The 26462-nt window shown below is 46.6% G+C and overlaps 1 protein-coding gene and 1 long non-coding RNA gene across 5 annotated transcripts in view; one reads left to right on the plus strand and one right to left on the minus strand.

Annotated features, from left to right (window-relative positions):
• The window catches only part of LOC142599232 (uncharacterized), a 537129-nt gene that overhangs the window by 294355 nt on the left and 216312 nt on the right, over window positions 1-26462 (minus strand). The window lies entirely within an intron of this gene.
• LOC142599161 (tyrosine-protein kinase Fer-like) overlaps window positions 1-26462 on the plus strand; it is a 278954-nt gene that overhangs the window by 2469 nt on the left and 250023 nt on the right. For 3 of the 4 annotated variants that reach the window (XM_075738921.1, XM_075738920.1, XM_075738922.1), the window contains exon 2: window positions 18120-18293. The exons of the other annotated variant lie outside the window; for it this stretch is intronic. In XM_075738921.1, coding sequence (XP_075595036.1) covers window positions 18120-18293 — 174 coding nt within the window. The remainder of the gene's footprint in view (window positions 1-18119; window positions 18294-26462) is intronic. 4 annotated transcript variants of the gene reach the window in all.

The following is a 26462-nucleotide window of genomic DNA, read 5'->3' on the forward strand; positions in this document are numbered from 1 at the left end:
TACAACTACCTAGCAATAACTGAAACCATCAGTGTGTTATCAACATTATTCTCATACTAAATCCAAAACATAGCACTATACCAGCTGTTAGAAAGAAAATTAACTCTCAGAGCTGAAACCAGGACAGTGAGCAAGTAATTTAAAAAAAAAAAAAAAAAAAGAAAAAAAGCCAAAGATGTATCTTAAGCCATTTTCTCTTTGGGTTGCAGACAGGCATCTGTGTCATATTTTGAAAACTTGTTTTGGCACCTAAGTTCTTTCAGGAATTACTTTAGCCCCCCTCCTCCCATCTTCTGAGGAGATACTACGTTCCATAAACTGCATTGTCATGGTTGAACTTGGCAGGCAGCTAAAACAATCATACAGCCATTTGCTCACTCCCTCCTCCCAGTGGGACGGGGGGAGAGAACTGAAAATGGAAAACAAAAGCTTGGGGTTCAGATAAGGACAAGTTAATAGGACAAAAAAAAAAAAAATGAAGATAATAAATATGCAAAACAAGTGATGGACAGCACAATTTCTCACCATCTGAAGTCTGTGCTCTGCAAGACTGTGAGCTGACCTGCCTATCAGCCCACCCCTCAGTTATATACATGATGTGGTTTAGACCCAGCCGGCAGCTGAGCACCACTTGGCTGCTCGCTCACCCCTCCCCCAGTGGGATGGGGAGGAGAATGGGGAAAAACAAAGGCAAAGCCTCATGGGTTGGGATAAGGACAGTTTCCTGGGACAGCAAGGGAGAGGGAAACAATCAACAACAGTGCTGATAACAGAATATTCTCAATGGGTGATAACAGAAAGCAATTTACCGATCTGACAACCGACCAACCGGACGCTCAGCCCACACTCAGACCATCCCGGAGCCGTGCCGAACCCACCCCTCCCCGACTAGCCCCCTTTTATGGTGAGCATGACATCACATGGTATGGAATAGCCCCCTGGCCAGCTTGGCTCACCTGTCCTGGCTCCTTGTGAAAATTAACTCTATCCTAGCCAGAACCAGGACATTGTCCACCCCTTATTCTATACCATCTATGTCATGCCCAGATTATTCACAGATATCATTCCCTTAGTCTATGGGCCATCGCTCTAAAATGTCCCTCGAGTTCATTTAGTCCATGGCTTTGGGCTCCATCTGCCATGACAGTCTCTCAGGGCAGGAGCAACGGTGTGTGCTGCTGGATTGTTGCACGCTGCATCCGGAGTTTCATGGCTGGTGTATCTGGCGTGGTCCATGCTCGCAGTCTGCGCATTGAAGATGTGATTTTCAATGAAGTTCCTGGGCACCAGTTGCTGAAGTCAGATCTAGTTCCATCATCGTGGCACTTTGCTCACTTTCATCAAAGTCCATCCTTCATTAATTTGGGTGATTCTTATGGTTATACCATTGATACAGCATATAGCAATTGACATCATACAATTTAATTTATTGACTATTCTCGCCAAAAATCAGATCCCCTTGAGGTATGGACTTCCCCATCCTTTCTCATCACCCACCAAGTGCACCCTGATCCCTGAGCAAAAGCAGTCTTGCAGATGGGCTTGCCTTTGCCTGAAGCAGGGCTAACCCAGGCTGTCTTCCCCAACATATTTTTCATGTGCACTGCAGGAACTTTATCCCCTTCTACTGGGTGTGGAAGTTTTGATTGGGCAGGGCCAGCTTGATTGGCAGATCCCCTAGCGTTAACTAACCAGCTGGCCTTTGCTAAATGTGCGTCCCAGTGTTTGAGGGTCCCACCACCCATTGCTCTCAGTGTAGTCTTTAGCAGTCCATTGTACCTTTTGATTTTCCCAGAGGCTGGTGCATGGTAGGGGATGTGATACACCCACTCAATGCCATGCTCTTTGGCCCAGGTGTCTATGAGGTTGTTCCGGAAATGAGTGCCGTTGTCTGACTCAATTCTTTCTGGGGTGCCATGTTGCCACAGGACTTGCTTTTCAAGACCCAGGACAGTGTTCTGGGCGGTGGCATGGGGCACAGGGTATGTTTGCAGCCATCTGGTGGTTGTTTCCAGCATTGTAAGTACATGGCACTTGCCTTGGCAGGTTTGTGGGAGTGTGATGTAATCAATCTGCCAGGCCTCCCCATATTTATATTTCAGCCATCGCCCTCCATACCACAGAGGCTTTAACCGCTTGGCTTGCTTGATTGCAGTGCATGTTTCACATTCATGGATGACCTGTGAGATGGCGTCCATGGTCAAGTCCACCCCTCGATCACGGGCCCATCTATATGTCGCATCTCTTCCTTGATGGCCTGAGGTGTCATGAGCCCAAAGAGCTATAAATAATTCACCCTTATGTTGCCAGTCCAGATCCACCTGAGCCACTTCAATCTTAGCAGCCTGATCCACCTGCTGGTTGTTTTGATGTTCCTCAGCAGTGGCCCGACTCTTGAGTACGTGGTCATCTAGGTGACATATTTTTACACCCACCTTCTCTAGCTGGGCAGCAATACCTTGCCACAATGGGGCAGCCCAGATGGGTTTGCCTCTGCGCTGCCAGTTGCTCTGCTTCCATTGCTGTAACCACCCCCACAGGGCATTGGCCACCATCCATGAGTCAGTACAGAGGCAGAGCATCGGCCACGTTTCTCATTCTGGAATGTCTAAAGCCAGCTGGATGGCTTTCACCTCTGCAAACTGGCTCAATTCACCTTCTCCTTCAGCAGCTTCTGCAACTCATCGTGTAGGACTCCATACAGCGGCCTTCCACCTCTCATGCTTTCCCACAATGCAACAGGACCCATCAGTGAACAGAGCGTATGGCTTCTCACTTTCTGGTAGTTTATGTTGTGGGGCCTCTTCAGCATGTGTCACCTCCTCCTCTGGTGCCATTCTGAAATCTTTGCCTTCTGGCCAGTTTGTGATCACTTGCAGAATTCCTAGGTGATTGGGGTTTCTTATTCGAGCCCGCTGTGGAATTAGTGTGACCCAATTACTCCCATGTAGCATCAGTTGCATGGTGTGTAGAGGGGATCCTCTCTTTGAACATCCAGCCCAGCACTGGCAGTCGGGGTGCCAAGAGGAGCTGTGCTTCAGTGCCAATCACTTCTGAAGCAGCTCGAACCCCTTCATATGCTGGCAATACCTCCTTTTCCGTTGGAGTGTAGCAGGCCTCGGATCCTCTGTAGCCCCAACTCCAAAACCCCAGGAGTCAAACCTCTGCTTTCCCCTGGTGCTTTCTGCCAGAGACTGCAGGTAGGGCCATCCTCCCCGGCTGCGGTGTACAGCACATTTTATTACATCTATCTGGTCATGCCCGAACTGGCCCAAGAGCTACAGCATGAACTATTTCTTGTTTAATTTGTTCAAAGGCTTCTCGTTGCTCAGGGCCCCATTCGAAATTGTTCTTCTGGGTTATGTGGTAGAGAGGGCTTACTATCAGAATGTAATTTGGAATGTGCATTCGCCAGAAACCCAGAACACCTAAGAAAGCCTGTGTTTCCTTTTTGTTGGTTGGTGGAGACATGGCTGCTGTTTCATTGATAATATCCATGGGGATCTGAGGACGCTCATCATGCCATCTTGTTCCTAAAAACTGGATCTTCTGTGCAGGTCCGTTGACCTTACTTTCTTTTATAGCAAAACTGGCTTTCAGAAGGATTTGGACTATGTTCTTCCCTTTCTCAGAAAGTTTTTCTTCTGTGTTGCCCCATACAATGATGTCATCAATGTATTGCATGTGCTCTGGGGCTTTACCCTGTTCCAGTGCAGTCTGGATCAGTCCATGGCAGATGGTGGGGCTGTGTTTCCACCCCTGGGGCAGTCGATTCCAGGTGTACTGGACGCCCCTCCAAGTGAAGGCAAACTGTGGCCTGCACTCCGCTGCCAAAGGGATCGAGAAAAATGCATTAGCGATATCAATTGTGGCGTACCACTTGGCTGCCTTTGACTCCAGTTCATATTGAAGTTCCAGCATGTCTGGCACGGCAGCACTCATGGGTGGTGTGACTTCATTCAGGCCACGATAGTCTGCTATTAGTCTCTGCTTTCCATTAGACTTTTTTTACTGGCCATATGGGACTGTTGAAGGGTGAGTGGGTTCTGCTGATCACTCCCTGACCCTCCAGTTGACGAATCAGCTTATGGATGGGAACCAGAGAGTCTCTGTTGGTGCGGTATTGCTGCCGGTGCACCACTGTGGTTGGTAGCAATTGGCACCTGTTGTTCTTCAACCCAGCAACCCCACAACAGAAGGGTCCTCCGAGAGACCGGGCAGACTAGACAACGGTTCAATTTCCTCCGCTTCCAAGATAGCTATACCAAAAGCCCACCGGTAGCCTTTTGGGTCTTTGAAATACCCTCTCCGGAGGTAGTCTATGCCCAGGATGCATGGGGCCTCTGGGCCAGTCACAATGGGGTGCTTTTCCCAGTCCTTCCCAGTTAGACTCACTTCAGCCTCCAATAGAGTCAAATGTTTGGAACCTCCTTCACTCCTGAAATACAGATTCCCTGAGAAAGGGAAGGTTAAGGTGGAGGTGTTTTCTCCTGTGTGCCCCATAGATTGATTCTCTGCAGAAAAAAGCTAGAGAGTGTGATTGCTAATAATTCTCAGGAGATAGCACCTGAGTTACGGAAGAGACAGCAGTGCTGAATACAGAAACCAAAATATTGTCATGGCCAATAATGTTATCTTATGATAAGTGAGGAGAACACCATGCAACAAAAGGAACATTCTCATCCAGCTCCCAGAAAAGATAAATAGCACCGTAGGAAATATATAATGCAATCAATGTCTTACATGACAGAACCACGCGAACAAGTAATACAACATTGTGTCCAGTAAGTAGTAAAGTAATACAATGAAAACTTACAACAACTTTGTTTTAACATGCTCTGGTCAGATCTGTCATTATCTCAAACCTTCATGCCCCCCATTGAGCGCCAAAAGGAGTGTTGTGTTTTAACCCGGCAGGCAGCTAAAACAACCCCATAGCTATTCACTCACTCCCCCCTCCCAGTAGGATGAGGGGAAGAATTGAAAATGGAAAAGGAAGAAAAACCTCAGGAGTTGAGATAAAGACAATTTAATAGAACAACAACAACAAAAATATACAAGTGATGAACAGCACAATTTCTTAGCACCTGAAATCAATGCTCAGCTAGTTCCTGAGCTGCCCTGCCTCCCAGCCAACCCCCAGTTTTATACTGAGCATGACATCATATGGTATGGTATATCCCTTTGCTCAGTTTGGGTCAGCAGTCCTGGTCATGTCCCCTCTCAGGTTCTTGGGCGCCCCTCGCCTTCTCGTTGGCAGGACAGTATGAGAAGCTGAAAAGTCATAGAATCATAAAGTGGTTTGGGTTGGAAGTGACCTCAAAGATCATCCAGTTCCAACCCCCCTGCTGCGGGCAGGGACACCCTCCACTAGACCATGTTGCCCAAAGCGTCATCCAACCTGGTCTTAAACACTTCCAGGGAGGGGGCCTCCACAACCTCTCTGGGCAACCTGTTCCAGTGCCTCACCACTCTCACAGTAAAGAATTTCTTTCTAACATGTAATCTAAATCGACCCTCCTTCAGCTTAAACCCATTACCCCTCATCCTGTCACTACACTCCCTGATAAACAGTCCCTCCCCATCTTTCCTGTAGGCCCCCTTCAGGTACTGGAAGGCTGTAATTAGATCTCCCCGGAGCCTTCTCTTCTCCAGGCTGAACAATCCCAATTCTCTCAGCCTGTCCTCAGAGGAGAGGTGCTCCAGCCCTCTGATCAGCTTCGTGGCCCTCCTCTGGACTCTCTCCAACAGCTCCATGTCTTTCTTGTACTGGGGCCCCCAGAGCTGGATGCAGTACTCCAGGTGGGGTCTCACCAGAGCAGAGCAGAGGGGCAGGATCACCTCCCTCGACCTGCTGGTCCCACTGTTTTTGATGCAGCCCAGGACATGGCTTTCTGGGCTGCAAGTGCACACTGCCAGCTCATGTTCAGCTTCTCATCAATCAATACCCCCAAGTCCTTCTCCTCAGGGCTGCAAGTCCTGAGTGCTTGACAACAACTAAAACTGTCAGTGTCTTATCAACATTATTGTTATCCTAAATCGAAAACACAGCACTATACCAGTTGCTAGAAAGATAATTAACTGTATCCCTGCCGAAACCAGGACGCACATCCTTGATCTCTGTACATCTTTGCACAATAGCAAAAATATTCATATGCTACTGGCAACTCTTTTGTGTGGGCTTGCTTTGAAATTTCACTGTCACATTAGATTTTAAGATTGTGTAGCAATACATTGTCTTACTGATTTTTGTCAATTAAAATGTCTCAATTATTCTTTTATTTACTTTACTCACATAATTCTTAATTTACTTTGCTATTTCATTATACCTTTTCCTAAGAAGTTTTACAGAACTGAAAGCTGACCAAATATTTTGCAGTGTAAGTCTAGTATCTTACATTTCCTAATGTTTGAAAAACTGTACATATGTGTTCGTTTTTTGGTGTTATCTGACATCAAAATTAAATACCAAGATCTCTAATCTTTTACGATTTGATTTTTTAATTGTACAGCAAGAGTGAGTAATTGGAGATGGGTTATTTGAAAATATGCCCTATCTTTTTTAATGAAGAGGCAGTAAAATTGTTGGAAGCCATAGTGGCAACATCTACTAATGCCAGAAGACTAGTATTTTTTAGTGCTTTCCATAAGCTTTTTTCTGTGTGTATGTCTAAAAAACTTAACTGTTAAACAAAACAATATTTTATTTTGTTGATTTTGACAGATTGTGTGGGGTTTTTTTGTTTTTGTTTTAAAGGTAATGCTTTGCCTTTTTGCTGTCTGTCCCCTAGCTACCTTTTTTTTAAAATAGCTTTTGCTATTTAAAAGTAATAAAATGTAATCATAGAAAACACTGAAATCTTGTTTTAACCAATGTTTTCTCAGTGTGGAAAGACCATAAGTCTCATTCCTGTAATAAAGATGTTTAATGTTGTTTTTATCATGCACAACTTTGAAATATGTCTTCTGATGTAATTCGGAAAGTGTTCTGTAGTGAAGGGATTAAACAATTTTCAGACAAAGTCAGGAAGCTTTAGGCCCTGACCTTTTAGAACATTACTTTTTAAACAGTCGGAGACAGCTCTGTGCTAGTCCGTGGAATGTGTATGAGCTAAAGGAAATGTTAAAGATAGTTTAATAAGTATACAGGGATTATCTATTTTTCATTTTATTCTCTAACATCCCATGTGACTTAGCATAGTCATGTAGAGATGGAAATGTATGTGATAGGCTGATCTCAGTTGGCAGCATAACTTCACAAAGCTGCTCACTTCCTCCCGCTCCTCCCTGGGGGATGGGGGGATTAGCAAGCAGCTGTGTGGTGCTTAGTTACCGGCTGGGGTTAAACCAAGACAGTCCTTTTTGGCGCCCAATGTGGGGCACGAAGGGTTGAGATAACGACAGATCTGACCAGAGCATGTTAAAACAAATTTGTTATAACCATTCATTATATTAGTTTAATCATCACTGGTCCACTGGTCACAATGTTGTTTTATTTGTTCTCAGAGTTGTGTTCTGTAACACCTTACTTGCCATATATACTGGTTATCCCTGCTTATGTGTGGTTTGTCACCTCTGGGCATTGGATTGAGGTTATCGCTCTGCTGTTTGGTGTACTACTGGCTTATGGTATGATAAAATCATTGATAGTCAGACCAGTTTTGTATTTGTATTCAGTGGCGACTGAATCTGTATTCAGCGGCAGCAGAGCAACAGTGACAGTTTCATCTCCGTACTTTGGGAGTCATCTGTCAGAAGCTACTAATAATTATACTTTTTACTTTTTCTCCTTGGAGAAGCAATATGTGGGGGAGACACCTTCCTTCACCTTTCCCTTCTTCTCCAGGCTAATTACAGGCTCTTGAGAATGTTGAATATCCTTGGGTTGTTCAGACCAGTATGCTACTATTGCTAGGTCTCCTGAATGAGGATCAGGCCTTGTTTAGGGTTAAACAACTATTTAAGACTACCACCCAGAGATCAACCCCTGCAGCAGGCACTGCAGCTACTCCAAGCCCTGGCAATAAACACTGCATCTGAACCAGAGAACCAACCCTTACCAGTATCAGTCGCCTCTATACACAAGAAGAAATGGACACGAAAGTCAACTTATTTAGTAAAGGATGATGAAACAGGGCCATCACAAGAAGAGGAGGAAGAGACAGAACCAGAGATAACCACCCAATCCCTATCCCTGAGTGAGCTGCGAGATATGTGAAAAGATTTCAGTCCTCGATTAGGCGAGCAACTTGTCACCTGGCTGCTCCAATGCTGGGATAGCAGGGCCAGTAGCCTGGAATTAGAGGGTAGGGAAGCCAAGCAGCTGGGATCCCTGTCCAGGGAAAGGGGCATTGATTAGGCGATGGGAAAAGGAACGCAAGCCCTCAGCCTCTGGAGGCGACTCTTGTCAGGCATGAGGGAAAGATATCCCTTCAAGGAAGATGTTATATGTCGTCCAGGCAAATGGACCACCATTGAGAGAGAGATCCAGTACCTGAGGGAATTAGCTGTGCGGGAAATGGTTTATTATGACCCAGACAATGCGCAGTTACCTACAGATCCAGATGAAGTCCAATGTACCTCACTCATGTGGCGGAGGTTTGTACAGCGCGCGCCATCATCGTATGCCCAATCATTGGCATTAATGGACTGGAAAAGTGAAGAGACACCAACAGTGGATGAAGTGGCTGGCCAACTCAGGCAATATGAAGAAAGTCTCTCTTCCTCCCTATGGGCCTGTGTCTCAGCCGTGGAAAGACTGTCTGAAAAATCTGAAAACCCGTTTGAGAAACCGCCCCGGGAGATCCAGCAACTCAATGATGATATGTCCAATTGCTCACTTGTACAGACCAGTATCTCAACTGTTAGGAGTAAGCGTTCCTCTGCTCAAGAGAGAAGATATAGAGTGTACACACCCTGAGGCACCCTGTGGTTTTACCTGTGTGACCACGGGGAGGGCATGAGGAAGTGGGATGAAAAACCTACCTCAACCCTAGAGGCACAGGTACATGAACTGCAAGGATAAATGATCTCAAAGGGGGATTCTTCCAGGAAAATTGCTGCTCCAGTCTCCAGTGGGCAGTTCCGCAGACAGAGTAGGTACTCTGCAAGTACTTACTTGCCTAAGTAGAGGTTAAGTGCCCACAAAGCCAATTGTTTTTGCATTAAGGATTTATAATTTAGTTACTGTCCTGGTTCTGGCAAGGATAGAGTTAATTTCACAAGGAGCCAGGACAGGTGAGCCAAGCTGGCTGGGGGCTATTCCATACCATGTGATGTCATGCTCACCATAAAAGGGGGCTAGTCGGGCAGGGGTGGGCTCGGCGAGGCTCTGGGATGGGCTGAGTGTCCAGTTGGTCGGTTGTCGGATTGGTAAACTGCCCTTATCCCAACCCTCGAGGCTTTGCCATTGTTTTTCCGTTCTCCTTCCCATCCCACCGGGGGAAGGGTGAGCGAGTGGCGCGTGGCACTTAGCTACCGGCTGGGGCTAAACCACGTCAGTTACCAATTGTTTTGCTGTTTATGTACAGAATGAATTTTTTTTTCTCCACAGGGATAATTATAGAACCTCCTTGGAAAGCATTATTAATTTAACTCTGCTAAAATTGTAAATATTATAATAAATTTAACTCTACTAAAATTTTAAATATTATAATATCATATTCAGTATTAGCTGTCTGTGAAGGACGATTGTAGTTATAATGAAAAGAAATAGTGAGACATGTGAGAAGAGATCTCATAGTCTCAAAGGGGGGGGGGAAAATGGGCTCCATCGGTCATAACAGTCTCTCAGGGCAGGGGAGATGGTGTGTGCTGTTGGATTGTTGCACGCTGCATCCAGAGCTTGAACTGGTGTATCTGGCGCGGTCCATGCTCACAGTCTGCGTGATATCCATAAAGTAGAATTTTCCACTTTACAGGGACAGAAATGGGTTTGGGTTAGTGCTCAGACACTGATTAATTTAGGGTTAAATGCACTACTTGCTTTGCTGATGACTAGACCTTTGGAGAAGAGCTGAAGGACTGATAAAAAGCATGCTTTGCTAAAGAGCATCCTTGAAGGAGAGCTGAAAAACTGATAAAAAGGAAACATCCTGCCTCAGAAGGCACCCAGAGCTGGGTGATTGCCAGAGAGGCCTGAAGTCAACAAAAATCAGCAGTAACCAGGGAAAGGGAAAGGTGGTTGGGGGAGTTCGTGACCCCCCACCCAATTAAAGGACTATGCAAATTACATCCCCACACACACCCTCAAGGAGCATGTGGGCTAACTTAAAGATGCTTGACCAATAGTAGATGATGTGGTAATTAATAACCAATTAGTGTAAATTTAGGCAGGTTTTTCTAATCCTGTAACAAGATAAATATGGGGTAGATTCTGTGTGTGGTGTGCTAGCTGTGTGGAATTAGCCCCTAGCACCCATCTCTGCACAGATGTGAAATACATAAAATACCTCTGCTCTGTGTGTATATTGGTGTACTGCACACTGGGTAAACAATCCCACTTTTTGGACAACATCAGGACAGGGTATTTCAAGGACCAAAACAGGATACTGGTGGGCTTTTGGAATAGCTGCACTGGAGACAGGAAATTAAACAGCTGTGTACCTTGCCCAGTCTCTCAGAGGACCCTTATGTTGTGAAGTTGCTGAGGGCTGAAGAACAACAGGTGCCAATCGCTACCACAACTGTGCACTGGCGGCAATATCGCACCAACCAAGACTCCCTGGTTACCATCCATAAGCTGATTCGTCAACTGGAGAGCCAAGACTCGCTTACCCTTTATGTCCCACATTATAACAAACTACCAAAAAATGAGAAGCAATATGCCCTGTTCACTGATGTGTCCTGTTGCATTGTGGGAAAGCATGAGAGGTGGAAGGCTGCTGTATGGAGTCCTACACGTTGAGTTGCAGAAGCTGCTGAAGGAGAAGGTGAATCGAGCCAGTTTGTGCAAGTGAAAGCTATCCAGCTGGCTTTAGACATTGCTGAAAGAGAGAAGTGGCCGATGCTCTACCTCTGTATTGACTCATGGATGGTGGCCAATGCCCTGTGGGGGTGGTTACAGCAGTGGAAGCAGAGCAACTGGCAACGCAGAGGCAAAATCATCTGGGCTGCCATGTTGTGGCAAGATATTGCTGCCTGGCTAGAGAACGTAATCTTAAAAGTACATCACGTACCAAATGATCACATACCAGAGTTGGGCCACTGCTGAGGAACATCAGAACAACCAGCAGGTGGATCAGGCTGCCAAGATTGAAGTGGCTCAAGCACTGGCAACATAAGGGTGAATTCTTTATAGCTCTTTGGGCCCATGACACCTCAGGCCATCAAGGAAGGGATGTGACATATAGATGGGCTTGTGATCGAGGGGTGGACTTGACCATGGACGCCATCTCACAGGTCATCCATGAATGTGAAATATGCACTTCGATGAAACAAGTCAAACAGTTAAAGTCTCTCTGGTATGGAGGATGATGGCTGAAATATAAATATGGGGAGGCCTGGCAGATTGATTACATCACACTCCCACAAACCCGCCAAAGCAAGTGCCATGTACTTACAATGCTGGAAACAACCACCAGATGGCTGCAAACATACCCTGTGCCCCATGCCACCGCCCAGAACACTGTCCTGGGTCTTGAAAAGCAAGTCCTATGGTAATATGGCACCCCAGAAAGAATTGAGTCAGACAACGGCACTCATTTCCGGAACAACCTCATAGACACCTGGGCCAAAGAGCATGGCATTGAGTGGGTGTATCACATCCCCTACCATGCACCAGCCTTTGGGAAAATCAAACGATACAATGGACTGCTGAAGACTACACTGAGAGCAATGGGTGGTGGGACCCTCAAACATTGGGATACACATTTAGCAAAGGCCACCTGGTTAGTTAACACTAGGGGATCTGCCAACCAAGCTGGCCCTGCCCAATCAAAACTTCCACATACTGTAGAAGGGGATAAAGTCCCTGTAGTGCACATGAAGAATATGTTTAGGGAAGACAGTCTGGGTTAGCCCTGCCTCTGGCAAAGGCAAAGCCATCCGTGGGACTGCTTTTGCTCAAGGACCTGGATGCACTTGGTGGGTAATGCAGAAGGATGGGACAGTCTGATGTATACCTCAAGGGGATTTGATTTTGGGTGAGAATAGCCAATGATTTGAATTGTATGATGTTAATTGCTACATATTACTGCATGTCATTGCTACTATGATTGCTATATGCCATATTAACAGTGTTACAGTAAGAATTATCCAGATTAATGAAGAATGAATTTTGATGAAACTGAGCAAGGTGTGGAGGTGATGAAGCCAGAATTTATTTCAGAAATGAGCACCCTGCTACTTCCTTGAGATTGACATCTTCAACCCACAGACCGTGAGCATGGCCTATTGACTAAAGGAATGATATCTGTCTGTACATATCAAAAGATAGGAAAAATGATCGTGATTAATTGGAATGTATTGGGAAGTATAGGACCTGTGCATGACATAGATGGTATGGAATAAGAGGTGGTTACTGTCCTGGTTTTGGCTGAGATAGAGGCACAGGTACATGAACTGCAAGGATAAATGATCTCAAAGGGGGATTCTTCCAGGAAAATTGCTGCTCCAGTCTCCAGTGGGCAGTTCCCTAGACAGAGTAGGAGGACTGATTCGACTGATGAGATTCGAACCCACAAGCGCTACACAAATCCATTCATCGGTAACGAATACAATGAGCAGGACTAGGGGAGCCCTGCCTCCAGCCAGGTGGAGGAAAGGGACAAACGGGTTTACTGGACTGTGTGGATTCAATGACCTGGCACCACAGACCCCATGGAGTATAAGGTTCTTGTGGACACTGGTGTGCACAGTATACCCTATGTCCATCAACTTATTGAAGGGGCAGAACCCATCTCTATTTCTGGAGTGACAGGCGGATCCCAACAGCTAACTGTACTGGAGGCTGAAGTGAGTCTAACTAGGAATGAGTGGTAAAAGCACCCCATTGTGACTGGCCCAGAGGCTCTGTGCATCCTTGGCTTAGATTACCTCAGGAGAGGGTATTTCAAGAACCCAAAAGGGTAGCCATGGGCTTTTGGCATAGCTGCCTTGGAATTGGAGGAAATTAAACAGCTGTCTACCTTGCCCGGTCTCTCAGAAGATGCTTCTGCCAGGTCCTCCTGGCACCCTAACCGCTGGTACTGGGCTGGATGTTCAAAGGGAGAGAGTCCTCTGTACACACTATGCTACTGATGCTACATGGAGTAAGTGGGTTGCACTGATCACACAGTGGGCTCGAATAGGAAAACCAAATTGCCCAGGAATCTTAGAAGTGATCACGGACTGGCCAGAAGGCAAAGATTTCGGAATGGCACCAGAGGAGGAGGTGACACATGCTGAATAAGCCCCACTGTATAATAAACTACTGGAAGATGAGAAACCATACGCTCTGTTCACTGATGGGTCCTGTTGCATTGTGGGAAAGCATGAGAGGTGGAAGGCTTCTGTATGAAGTCCTACACGTCGAGTCACAGAAGCTGCTGAAGGAGAAGGTGAATCGAGCCAGTCTGTGGAAGTGAAAGCCATCCAGCTAGCTTTAGACATTGCTGATCGAGAAAAGCAGCCGATGCTCTACCTCTGTACTGACTCATGGATGGTGGCCAATGCCCTGTGGGGGTGGTTTCAGCAATGGAAGCAGAGCAACTGGCAGCGCAGAGGCAAACCCAAGAGTCAGGCTGCTGAAGAACATCAAAACAACCAGCAGGTGGATCAGGCTGCTAAGATTGAAGTGGCTCAGGTGGATCTGGACTGGCAACATAAGGGTGAATTATTTATAGCTCTTTGGGCTCATGACACCTCAGGCCATCAAGGAAGAGATGCGACATGTAGATGGGCCCGTGATCGAGGGGTGGACTTGAACATGGATGCCATCTCACAGGTTCTCCATGAATGTGAAACATGCACTGCAATCAAGCAAGCCAAGCGGTTAAAGCCTCTGTGGTATGGAGGGCGATGGCTGAAATATAAATATGGGGAGGCCTGGCAGATTGATTACATCACACTCCCACAAACCCGCCAAGGCAAGTGCCATGTACTTACAATGCTGGAAGCAACCACCAGATGGCTGGAAACATATCCCATGCCCCATGCCACTGCCCAGAACACTGTCCTGGGTCTTGAAAAGCAAGTCCTGTGGTGACATGGCACCCAGAGAGAATTGAGTCAGACAACGGCACTCATTTCCGGAACAACCTCATAGACACCTGGGCCAAAGAGCATGGCATTGAGTGGGTGTATCACATCCCCTTTCACGTACCAGCCTCTGGGAAAATCAAACGATACAATGGACTGCTAAAGACTACCCTGAGAGCAATGGGTGGTGGGACCCTCAAACGCTGGGATACACATTTAGCAAAGGCCAGCTGGTTAGTTAACATGGGGGGGTCCACCAATCAAGCTGGCCCTGCCCAATTTGTAAAAGGAGAGAAAGTCCCTGTAGTGCACATGAAGAATATGTTTAGGGAAGACAGTCTGGGTTAGCCCTGCTTTGGGCAAAGGCAGAGCCATCTGTGGGATTGCTTTTGCTCAAGGACCTGGGCGTACTTGGTGGGTGATGGGGAAGTCCGATGTGTACCTCAAGGAGATTTTATTTTGGGTGAGAGCAGCCAGTTGTTGTGGTTTAGCTCCAGGCAGCAGATAAGCACTAGGTGGCCTCTTGCTCACTCCTCCCCCTGCCCCAGTTGGATGGTGAGGAGACTTGGAAGATAATTTAAAACTCATGGGTTGGGATAAGGACAGTTTACTAGGCCAGCAAAGGAAGAGGAAAATAACCACAGCAGGACTTTTTGATTACCCAGGGACATGCCCAGACCACTGCACAGGACCCACACACTCAGCCCATCCCAGAACTGCTGCTTCTTCTACTCGCCCCCTTTTATGCTGAGCATGATGTCGTATGGTATGGAATACTCCTTTGGGTCACCTGTCCTGGTTGTGTCACCTCCCAGCATCTTGTGAAAATTTACTCTGCCCTAGCCAAAACCAGGACATTACCTCCCCCTTATTCTATACCATCTGTGTCATGCCAGACTAATGAAGAATGAACTTTGATGAAACTGAGCAAGGTGCAGACCTGATGAAAACAGAACTTCTTTCCAAAACAAGCACTCAAGAATTTCCTCAAGATAGACATCTTCAACACACATGTTGTTCCAAAAGTGGTATCACTTACCCAGTGTGCAGTACATCAATATACACACAGAGCAGAGGTATTTTATGTATTTCACATCTGTGCAGAGATGGGTGCTAGGGGCTAATTCCACACAACTAGCACACTGTGTACACAATCTGCCACATATTTATCTTGTTACAGGATTAGAAAAACCTGCCTAAATTTACACTAATTGGTTATTAATTACTGCATTATCTACTATTGGTCAAGCATATTTAAATTAGCAGGCCTGCTCTTTGGGGGTGGGTGTGGGTAATTTGCATAGTCCTTTAATTGGGTAGGTGGTGGTGAACCCACCCTCTACCCACCTTTCCCTTCCCCTGGTTACTGGTGATTCTTGTTGACTTCAGGCCTCTCTGGCAATCACCCAACTCTGGGTGTCTTCTGGGGCAGGATGTTTCCTTTTTATCAGTTTTTCAGCTCTCCTTCAAGGATGCTCTTTAGCAAAGCATGCTTTTGATCAGTCCTTCAGCTCTTCTCCAAAGGTCTAGTCATCAGCAAAGCAAGGTAGTGCATTTAACCCTAAATTAATCAGTGTCTGAGCACTAACCCAAACCCATTTCTGTCCCTGTAAAGTGGAAAATTCTACTTTATGGATATCATGCAGACCATGAGCATGGACCGCGCCAGATACACCAGTTCAAGCTCTGGATGCAGCGTGCAACAATCCAACAGCACACACCATCTCCCCTGCCCTGAGAGACTGCTATGACAGATAGAGCCCAAAAGTAATGGACTAAAGGAAGTCAATGCACATTTTTTAGGGATGGCCCATAGACTGAGGGAATATCTGTGTGTACATATCAAAAGACAGGGAAATAGAGAGCAATTAATTGGAATGTATTGGGAAGTATAGGACCTGGGCATGACGTAGATGGTATGGAATAAGGGGTGGATACTGTCCTGGTTTCATCTGAGGTAGAGTTAATTTTCTTTCTAGTAGCTGGTATAGTGCTGTGTTTTGGATTTAGCATGAGAACAATGTTGATAACACACTGATGGTTTTAGTTGTTGCTAGGCAGTTGTAGTGTCTACACTAAGTCAAGGACTTTTCTGCTTCTCATGCCCTGCCAGGTGCACAAGAAGCTGGGAGAGCACAGCCAGGACAGCTGACCCAGACTGGCCAAAGGGATATTCCCTTCCATATAACGTCATGTTCCGTATCTAACTGGGGAAGCTAGCCGGGAGGCAGATTCGCTGCTTGGAAACAGACTGGGAATTGGGGTTGTTTTTTCGTTCTGCATGTGGTGACCAATTGCATTCGTGTGTAACTTGTTTTATATTGTTATTGTTGTTACTATTATTATTGTTATCAGCATCATCTTCCTTTTTTTATCCTATTAAACTGTCTTTATCTCAACTCAGGAGTTGTTTTTATTCCATTCTTCTCCCTATCCCCTTGCTGGGGGAGGGGTGAGCTTCAGTTGCATGGTGCTTAGTTACCAGCTGGGATTAAACCATGAGAACAAGAGCAGTAAGAGCAGGAAACCTCATGGCTCAAGATAAAGATAGTTTAATAAGCAAAGAGGAAGAAGAAAGGGCAGGGAAGAGGCAGGCAAGTTATGCAAAGGCATTCAATCACCATCTCCCATGAGCAGACTGATGACTAGCCAGTCTCTGAGTAATGACTACATTCCCAAAAATCCCCTTCCTCTTAGTTTTTATTGCAGAGCATCATGTTGTATGGTATTGAATATCTCTCTTGTTCAGTTTGGATGAGTTGTTCTGGTTATGTCCCCTCCCAACTTTTTGTATACTCCTGATTTACTCACTGTGGGAGGACAGTGTGAAAGAGAGAAGGCCTTGACACTGTGCAAGCACTGTTCAGCACACATTGGTGTGTTATCAGTACTGTTCTGGTCACAAATGTAAAATACAGCACCATATATGCTGCTATGAAGAAAGTTAACTTCATCCCAGCTAGACCCAGTATAATACATGTTTATAATGAGATGTACAAAAACCCCAAACCTACAAAACAAATACATTTTTGAAGGTTTGATGATATAAGGTTAATTTGTATCTGTAGCAAGAACAAGATTTTAGAAACAGCATATTAGCTGCCTTAAAAACTGGTAATTGTGTTGCAAATAGTCATTCTGCAATTTCAAATGTAGCATAGCAGTCTTTTAGGAATCCAATACTGTTCCCATCAACAAAGTATAACAGGGTATGAAATACTTTCCTTTAATCTGAATTTCAGATCCATATCTGTTGTACGTTGGAAATCTTTCTTCACATTGCAGTTTGTTCTTTATGCAAGGTTCAAAGCCACAGTATGTTTTGCTGTCCTGAAAACTGACTGGCAGAATGGCCAAGGAGGTTATTAAAGTAAGGGTACAGAAAGATGTTCACTTACTGTGACAAATGAGTAATCTGTTAGCACTTTATGTTTTGCTACTGATGGACTGAACACTGATGATAATTAATATGGAGCAGCTGATGAATAGTATCTTCTTAAACAATTCAACTCAAATGCATGTTACTGTGAAATACTTAGATAAAGGCAGAAAAGTCAGCTTGAAGAGAGGAGGCGTGATTAGGAAACAATAGAACAAAGAACATGGGGACATGATTGTCAAAGGTGTTGAGGATGTAATCCAGAAAAGACTGTACAGCTTTCATGGATGTTCAGAAATACTAAAACACTGCTGAAATGTGACCATGCAATATTATGTTTTTGTCTCTGATACTTTTTTTTTAATTAATAAGTTCAAGGGATGGTTTTGCTGTAGCAGGAAGAACTTTTTTAGAAGATCTCAAGATTCGAGTAATGTAGAAAAATAAAATTACGAAATTGTTTTAAACAGTGATGCATTTTCCCCACAGTTCCTGTTCATCATTTGGTTATTTGTAAGCCAGAATAAGTAACTACTTTTCTGCTTTTTCTTTTTTTTAATAGTCTTGGTTGCTCATGGTGCAGCAAACAGAACAACTGAGTAAAATAATGAAGACACATGCAGAGGATCTTAATTCTGGGCCTTTGCATAGGCTTACAATGATGATCAAAGATAAGCAGCAAGTGAAGAAGAGTTATGTAGGTGTTCATCAACAAATTGAAGCAGAGATGTACAAGGTATTTTATTTAACTATGTTTTATAGATTAATTATAGTTTTGTTTAGATAAATAAGGGTGATTTTTTTTTTTAGTTCTTCTGTTTTTGTGCTATGGTACAAGTAATGATCTGTGATATGTAGACTGTGTCTAGTTTCAGTTTTCGATATTTCCTCCACATTTTCTCTCACCTGCTAGCTCACAAGGCAGAGATTGAAAACATTCTTCTATATGAATTTATTTGGACAGATATGGTGGGTTGACCCTAGCCAGCAGCTAAGCACCGTGCAGCCACTCACTCCCCCTGCCCCTAGCGGGATGGGGGAGAGAATAGGAAAAGCAAAAGTGGGAAAACTTGTGAATCAAGATAAAGGCAGTTTAAGTGGTGGTGGTCGTGGGGAAGAAACAAACAAGTAATGCAAAGGTGATCATTCACTACCTCCCACAAGTAGACTGATGCCAAGTCAGTCTCTGAGCTTTGGCTACATTCCCCAAATACCCCTCCCTTCAATTTTCATTGCTGAGCATCATATTATATGGCATGTAGTATCCCTCTGGTCAGTTGGGTCAGCTGTCCTGGTTGTGGGACAGCAAGGGAGAGGGAAACAATCAACAACAGTGCTGATAACAGAATATTCTCAATGGGTGATAACAGAAAGCAATTTACCGATCTGACAACCGACCAACCGGACGCTCAGCCCACACTCAGACCATCCCGGAGCCGTGCCGAACCCACCCCTCCCCGACTAGCCCCCTTTTATGGTGAGCATGACATCACATGGTATGGAATAGCCCCCTGGCCAGCTTGGCTCACCTGTCCTGGCTCCTTGTGAAAATTAACTCTATCCTAGCCAGAACCAGGACATTGTCCACCCCTTATTCTATACCATCTATGTCATGCCCAGATTATTCACAGATATCATTCCCTTAGTCTATGGGCCATCGCTCTAAAATGTCCCTCGAGTTCATTTAGTCCATGGCTTTGGGCTCCATCTGCCATGACAGTCTCTCAGGGCAGGAGCAACGGTGTGTGCTGCTGGATTGTTGCACGCTGCATCCGGAGTTTCATGGCTGGTGTATCTGGCGTGGTCCATGCTCACAGTCTGCGCATTGAAGATGTGATTTTCAATGAAGTTCCTGGGCACCAGTTGCTGAAGTCAGATCTAGTTCCATCATCGTGGCACTTTGCTCACTTTCATCAAAGTCCATCCTTCATTAATTTGGGTGATTCTTATGGTTATACCATTGATACAGCATATAGCAATTGACATCATACAATTTAATTTATTGACTATTCTCGCCAAAAATCAGATCCCCTTGAGGTATGGACTTCCCCATCCTTTCTCATCACCCACCAAGTGCACCCTGATCCCTGAGCAAAAGCAGTCTTGCAGATGGGCTTGCCTTTGCCTGAAGCAGGGCTAACCCAGGCTGTCTTCCCCAACATATTTTTCATGTGCACTGCAGGAACTTTATCCCCTTCTACTGGGTGTGGAAGTTTTGATTGGGCAGGGCCAGCTTGATTGGCAGATCCCCTAGCGTTAACTAACCAGCTGGCCTTTGCTAAATGTGCGTCCCAGTGTTTGAGGGTCCCACCACCCATTGCTCTCAGTGTAGTCTTTAGCAGTCCATTGTACCTTTTGATTTTCCCAGAGGCTGGTGCATGGTAGGGGATGTGATACACCCACTCAATGCCATGCTCTTTGGCCCAGGTGTCTATGAGGTTGTTCCGGAAATGAGTGCCGTTGTCTGACTCAATTCTTTCTGGGGTGCCATGTTGCCACAGGACTTGCTTTTCAAGACCCAGGACAGTGTTCTGGGCGGTGGCATGGGGCACAGGGTATGTTTGCAGCCATCTGGTGGTTGTTTCCAGCATTGTAAGTACATGGCACTTGCCTTGGCAGGTTTGTGGGAGTGTGATGTAATCAATCTGCCAGGCCTCCCCATATTTATATTTCAGCCATCGCCCTCCATACCACAGAGGCTTTAACCGCTTGGCTTGCTTGATTGCAGTGCATGTTTCACATTCATGGATGACCTGTGAGATGGCGTCCATGGTCAAGTCCACCCCTCGATCACGGGCCCATCTATATGTCGCATCTCTTCCTTGATGGCCTGAGGTGTCATGAGCCCAAAGAGCTATAAATAATTCACCCTTATGTTGCCAGTCCAGATCCACCTGAGCCACTTCAATCTTAGCAGCCTGATCCACCTGCTGGTTGTTTTGATGTTCCTCAGCAGTGGCCCGACTCTTGAGTACGTGGTCATCTAGGTGACATATTTTTACACCCACCTTCTCTAGCTGGGCAGCAATACCTTGCCACAATGGGGCAGCCCAGATGGGTTTGCCTCTGCGCTGCCAGTTGCTCTGCTTCCATTGCTGTAACCACCCCCACAGGGCATTGGCCACCATCCATGAGTCAGTACAGAGGCAGAGCATCGGCCACGTTTCTCATTCTGGAATGTCTAAAGCCAGCTGGATGGCTTTCACCTCTGCAAACTGGCTCAATTCACCTTCTCCTTCAGCAGCTTCTGCAACTCATCGTGTAGGACTCCATACAGCGGCCTTCCACCTCTCATGCTTTCCCACAATGCAACAGGACCCATCAGTGAACAGAGCGTATGGCTTCTCATCTTCTGGTAGTTTATTATACAGTGGGGCCTCTTCAGCATGTGTCACCTCCTCCTCTGGTGCCATTCTGAAATCTTTGCCTTCTGGCCAGTTTGTGATCACTTGCAGAATTCCTAGGTGATTGGGGTTTCTTATTCGAGCCCGCTGTGGAATTAGTGTGACCCAATTACTCCCATGTAGCATCAGTTGCATGGTGTGTAGAGGGGATCCTCTCTTTGAACATCCAGCCCAGCACTGGCAGTCGGGGTGCCAAGAGGAGCTGTGCTTCAGTGCCAATCACTTCTGAAGCAGCTCGAACCCCTTCATATGCTGGCAATACCTCCTTTTCCGTTGGAGTGTAGCAGGCCTCGGATCCTCTGTAGCCCCAACTCCAAAACCCCAGGAGTCAAACCTCTGCTTTCCCCTGGTGCTTTCTGCCAGAGACTGCAGGTAGGGCCATCCTCCCCGGCTGCGGTGTACAGCACATTTTATTACATCTATCTGGTCATGCCCGAACTGGCCCAAGAGCTACAGCATGAACTATTTCTTGTTTAATTTGTTCAAAGGCTTCTCGTTGCTCAGGGCCCCATTCGAAATTGTTCTTCTGGGTTATGTGGTAGAGAGGGCTTACTATCAGAATGTAATTTGGAATGTGCATTCGCCAGAAACCCAGAACACCTAAGAAAGCCTGTGTTTCCTTTTTGTTGGTTGGTGGAGACATGGCTGCTGTTTCATTGATAATATCCATGGGGATCTGAGGACGCTCATCATGCCATCTTGTTCCTAAAAACTGGATCTTCTGTGCAGGTCCGTTGACCTTACTTTCTTTTATAGCAAAACTGGCTTTCAGAAGGATTTGGACTATGTTCTTCCCTTTCTCAGAAAGTTTTTCTTCTGTGTTGCCCCATACAATGATGTCATCAATGTATTGCATGTGCTCTGGGGCTTTACCCTGTTCCAGTGCAGTCTGGATCAGTCCATGGCAGATGGTGGGGCTGTGTTTCCACCCCTGGGGCAGTCGATTCCAGGTGTACTGGACGCCCCTCCAAGTGAAGGCAAACTGTGGCCTGCACTCCGCTGCCAAAGGGATCGAGAAAAATGCATTAGCGATATCAATTGTGGCGTACCACTTGGCTGCCTTTGACTCCAGTTCATATTGAAGTTCCAGCATGTCTGGCACGGCAGCACTCATGGGTGGTGTGACTTCATTCAGGCCACGATAGTCTGCTATTAGTCTCTGCTTTCCATTAGACTTTTTTTACTGGCCATATGGGACTGTTGAAGGGTGAGTGGGTTCTGCTGATCACTCCCTGACCCTCCAGTTGACGAATCAGCTTATGGATGGGAACCAGAGAGTCTCGGTTGGTGCGGTATTGCTGCCGGTGCACCACTGTGGTTGGTAGCAATTGGCACCTGTTGTTCTTCAACCCAGCAACCCCACAACAGAAGGGTCCTCCGAGAGACCGGGCAGACTAGACAACGGTTCAATTTCCTCCGCTTCCAAGATAGCTATACCAAAAGCCCACCGGTAGCCTTTTGGGTCTTTGAAATACCCTCTCCGGAGGTAGTCTATGCCCAGGATGCATGGGGCCTCTGGGCCAGTCACAATGGGGTGCTTTTCCCAGTCCTTCCCAGTTAGACTCACTTCAGCCTCCAGCAGAGTTAACTGTTGGGATCCCCCCATCACTCCTGAAATACAGATGGGTTCTACCCCTTCATGGCTCGATGTCATTAAAGTACACTGTGCACCGGTGTCCACTAGGGCCTTGTACTCTTGTGGATCTGACGTGCCCGGCCATCGAATCCATACAGTCCAATAAACCCTATTGTCCCTCTCCTCCACCTGTCTGGAGGCAGGTCCCCTCTCATCCTGCTCATCGTAGTCCCTACTCACTTCTTGCAAAAAGGGCTTCGAGGTCCCTTCAAGAGGATCATAGTGCGATCAGGCCTTCCACTCAGTCTGGGGGCTGTCCGCTGGAAACTTGAGCAGCATTGTCCCTGGAAGAATCCCTTTTTATGACTTGCTTGACTTGCATGTCACGTATTTGTGCCCGTAGGATTGAGATACACTTTCCATCCCACTTCCTCATGTCCTCTCCATGGTCATGTAGGTAAAACCACATGATACCTCATGGTGCGTATGCTTTATATCCCCTCTCTGGAGCAGAGGAACGCTTACTCCTAATAGCTGAAATACTGGTCTGCAGGTGGGGAGTAGCACATATCCTCTTGGAGTTGCCGGACCTCCCGGGACTATTTCTCCGAGACGAGGGAGGAAGATAGACTTTCTTCATATTGCGGAGTCGGCCAGCCACTTCATCCACTGCTGGCAATTCTTCGCCTTTCCAGTCTATTACTGCCAGTGAGTTGGCGTACGATGACGGTGTGCTCTGTACAAACTTTCACAACATGGGTCGGGTACATTGGACTTCATCGGGGTCTGTGGGTAACTGCACGTTGTCCAGGTCATAATAAACCATCTCCCACACAGCTAATTCCCTCAGATACTGGATACCTCTTTCCATGGTGGTCCACTTGCCTGGCCGACATATAACATCTTCGCTGAAAGGATACCTTTCCCTCACACTTGACAGGAGTCGCCTCCAGAGACTGAGGGCTTGTGTCTTTTTTCCCAATTGCCTTGTTGATGCCCCCTTCCCTAGACAGGGATCCCAGCTGCTTGGCCTCCCTACTCTCTAATTCCAGGCTACTGGCCCCGTTATCCCAGCAGCGGAGCAGCCAGGTAATGATGTGCTCCCCTGGAAGGTGGCTGAAATCTTTTCTCATATCTCGCAGCTCCCTCAGGGACAGGGATCGGGTGATTACCTCTGGTTCTGGCTCTTCTTCTTGTTCTCATGATGGTCCAGGTTCATCATCATCCTTCACTAAGCGAACTGATTTCTTTGTGTATTTCTTTTTGTGTATAGCGACGACTGATACTGGTATGTGTTGGTCTTTTGTCTCAGCCACAGTGTCTGTCACCGGGGTTTGAGTAGCCAGAGTGCCTGTTGTGGGAGTTGGGCTAGCCGCTGTGCCAGTGGATCTGTTCTCCCCCTCTTCCCCCTGATGGCGCTGCCTACTATTGAGCAGTGTTTGTTAAGTAGTGGCCAGAGCCCAGCACAGCGCAGTAAGTTGTGCCTCTGTGGAATAGCCACAGCATTTTCCTTTCAAATATTCTATCACTATATCAGGGTCCTGTAGCTGTTCGGGGGTGAAATTCCAAAGCAGTGGGGGTGAGAAGTTCTCTAGATACCTGCCCATATTCTCCCACATGCCATGCCAGCCCTGAGTATTCAGCCTCAGGGAAGATCTCTGGGTGATATTCTTAAAACACTTTTTTGTAACCCTGAAGAAGATTTGAAACATATTTAGGAGACATAATAATAGTTACATGCTGGCTTGAACATCCCAAGGGTATTCAAAATTCTCAAAAGCTGCTGTGACTATCCTGAACGGAAAAGGGGAGGTGAAAGAGTGGGAGAAAGTATCCCCCCCCCCGTCTTTCCCATAGATTGGATGCAATTATTAATCCATTCAAATGATGTCATCCGAGGTACGGGCATGACAGCAAAGCCCCATACAAATACCAACTTAAGCTCATGACCATTGATGTTATCATATCATAAGTTGATATCGCACAGTACAGCAAAATGAGAATCCAAACCCCTTTCCCAGAGGTAATAAACAGTATTGCAAGAAGTACATACAGCAAGTAAGGGTTTACATACCACAGCCATGTGACCAAACAAAATATCATTGTGACCAGCGGCTGCTTAAAATAATACAATAAATACTTATAACTTTGGGTCAAATCTGTCATTACCTCAACCCTTCGTGCCCCACATTGGGCGCCAAAAAGGACTGTCATGGTTTAGCCCCAGCCGGCAGCTGAGCACCACGCGGCCACTCGCCCACCCCTCCCCTGGTGGGATGGGGAGGAGAATGGGAAAACAAAGGCAAAACCTCCTGGGTTGGGATAAGGACAGTTTACTGGGACAGCAAAGGGAGAGGGAAAGAACAACAACAGTGCTTAACAGAATATACACAACTGGTGACACAATGCAGTTTCTCACCCAACCATCCAGAAGCCAGACCATCCCCAAGCCATGCATCTTGGAGCCACACCACCCCTCCCCGAGCATGACGTCACATGGTATGGAATAACCCCTTTGGCTAGTTTGGGTCACTTGTCCTGGCTGTGTCCCATCCCAGCTTCTGGTGAAGATTTACTCTATCCTAGCCAAACCCAGGACAGATGGTGAGAAAACAAAGACAAAACTAACACCTCCCTCCTCCTTTTCTTTCCAGGCTCAACTTTGCTTCTGACTCTTGTACCTCCTCCCCTGAGTTTTCCAGCAGTGCAGTGGGATGGAGACTGGGGGTTGTGGTCAGTTCATAACACTGTCTCTGATGCTCCTTCCTCCTCATGCGCTTCCCCTGCTCTTGCATGGGGTCCCTCCCTTGAGATACAGTCCTTCATTAATTGCTCCGATGTGGGTCCTTCCCACAGGCTGCAGTTCTTCAAGACCTGCTGCAGCATGGGTCCATACCATGGGGTACAGTCCTTCAGGAACGGAATGCTCCAGTGTGGGTCCCCCACAGGCTACAGTTTTTGCCAGGAGCCTGATCCAGCATGGGTTTCTCTCTGCAGGCTGCAGCTTCCTTCAGGGTATATCTATCTGCTGTGGCATGGGGTTCTCTACGAGATTTAGTGCGGATATATGCTCTGATATGGTCCTCCATGGGCTGCAGGGGGACAGCCTGCCTCACCATGGTCTTTACCACGGTCTTCACCACAGGCTGCGGAGGAATCTGCTCCAGTGCCTGGAGCATCTCCTATCCCTCCTTTTTCACTGACCTTATCATCTGCAGGTTTTTCTCTCACATTTTTTTTCTCCTCTCTCTCACAGCTGCCATGCGATGTTTTTTACCCTTTCTTAAAGATGTTATCACAGAGATGCTATCTGTGTTGTTGTGGTGGGTTGACCCTTGCTGGGGGCCAGGTGCCCACCAGACCTGCTCTATCACTCCCCCTCCTTAACTAGACAGGGGAGAAAAGGTATAACGAAAAGCTTGTGGGTCGAGATAAGGACAGGGAGAGATCACTCACTAATTGTCATCACGAGCAAAACAGACTGAACTTAGAGAGGGAATTCATCTAATTTATTATCCAGCAAAACAGAGTAGAGGAATGAGAAATAAAACCAAATCTTAAAAACACCTCCCCCCACCCCTCCCATCTTCCTGGGCTTAACTTCACTTTCAGTTTCAACCTCCTCTCCCCTCAGCAGCACAGGGGGATGGGGAATGGGGGTTATGGTCAGTTCATTACACGTTGTTTCTGCCACTCCTTCCCTCACTTGGGGAGGACTCCTCACATTCTTCCCCTGCTCTGGCGTGGGGTCCTCCACAGGCTGCAGGTGGAATCTCTACACCCCCTCATCCTTCCTCCATGGGCTGCAGGGGGACAGCCTGCTTCACCATGGTCTTCACCACGGGCTGCAGGGGGATCTCTGCTCTGGCACCTGGAGCACCTCCTCCCCCCTCCTCCTCCTGCACTGACCTCGGTGTCTGCAGAG

This window comes from Balearica regulorum, chromosome W (assembly GCF_011004875.1).
Source record: "Balearica regulorum gibbericeps isolate bBalReg1 chromosome W, bBalReg1.pri, whole genome shotgun sequence".
NCBI classification, from domain to species: Eukaryota; Metazoa; Chordata; class Aves; order Gruiformes; family Gruidae; genus Balearica; species Balearica regulorum.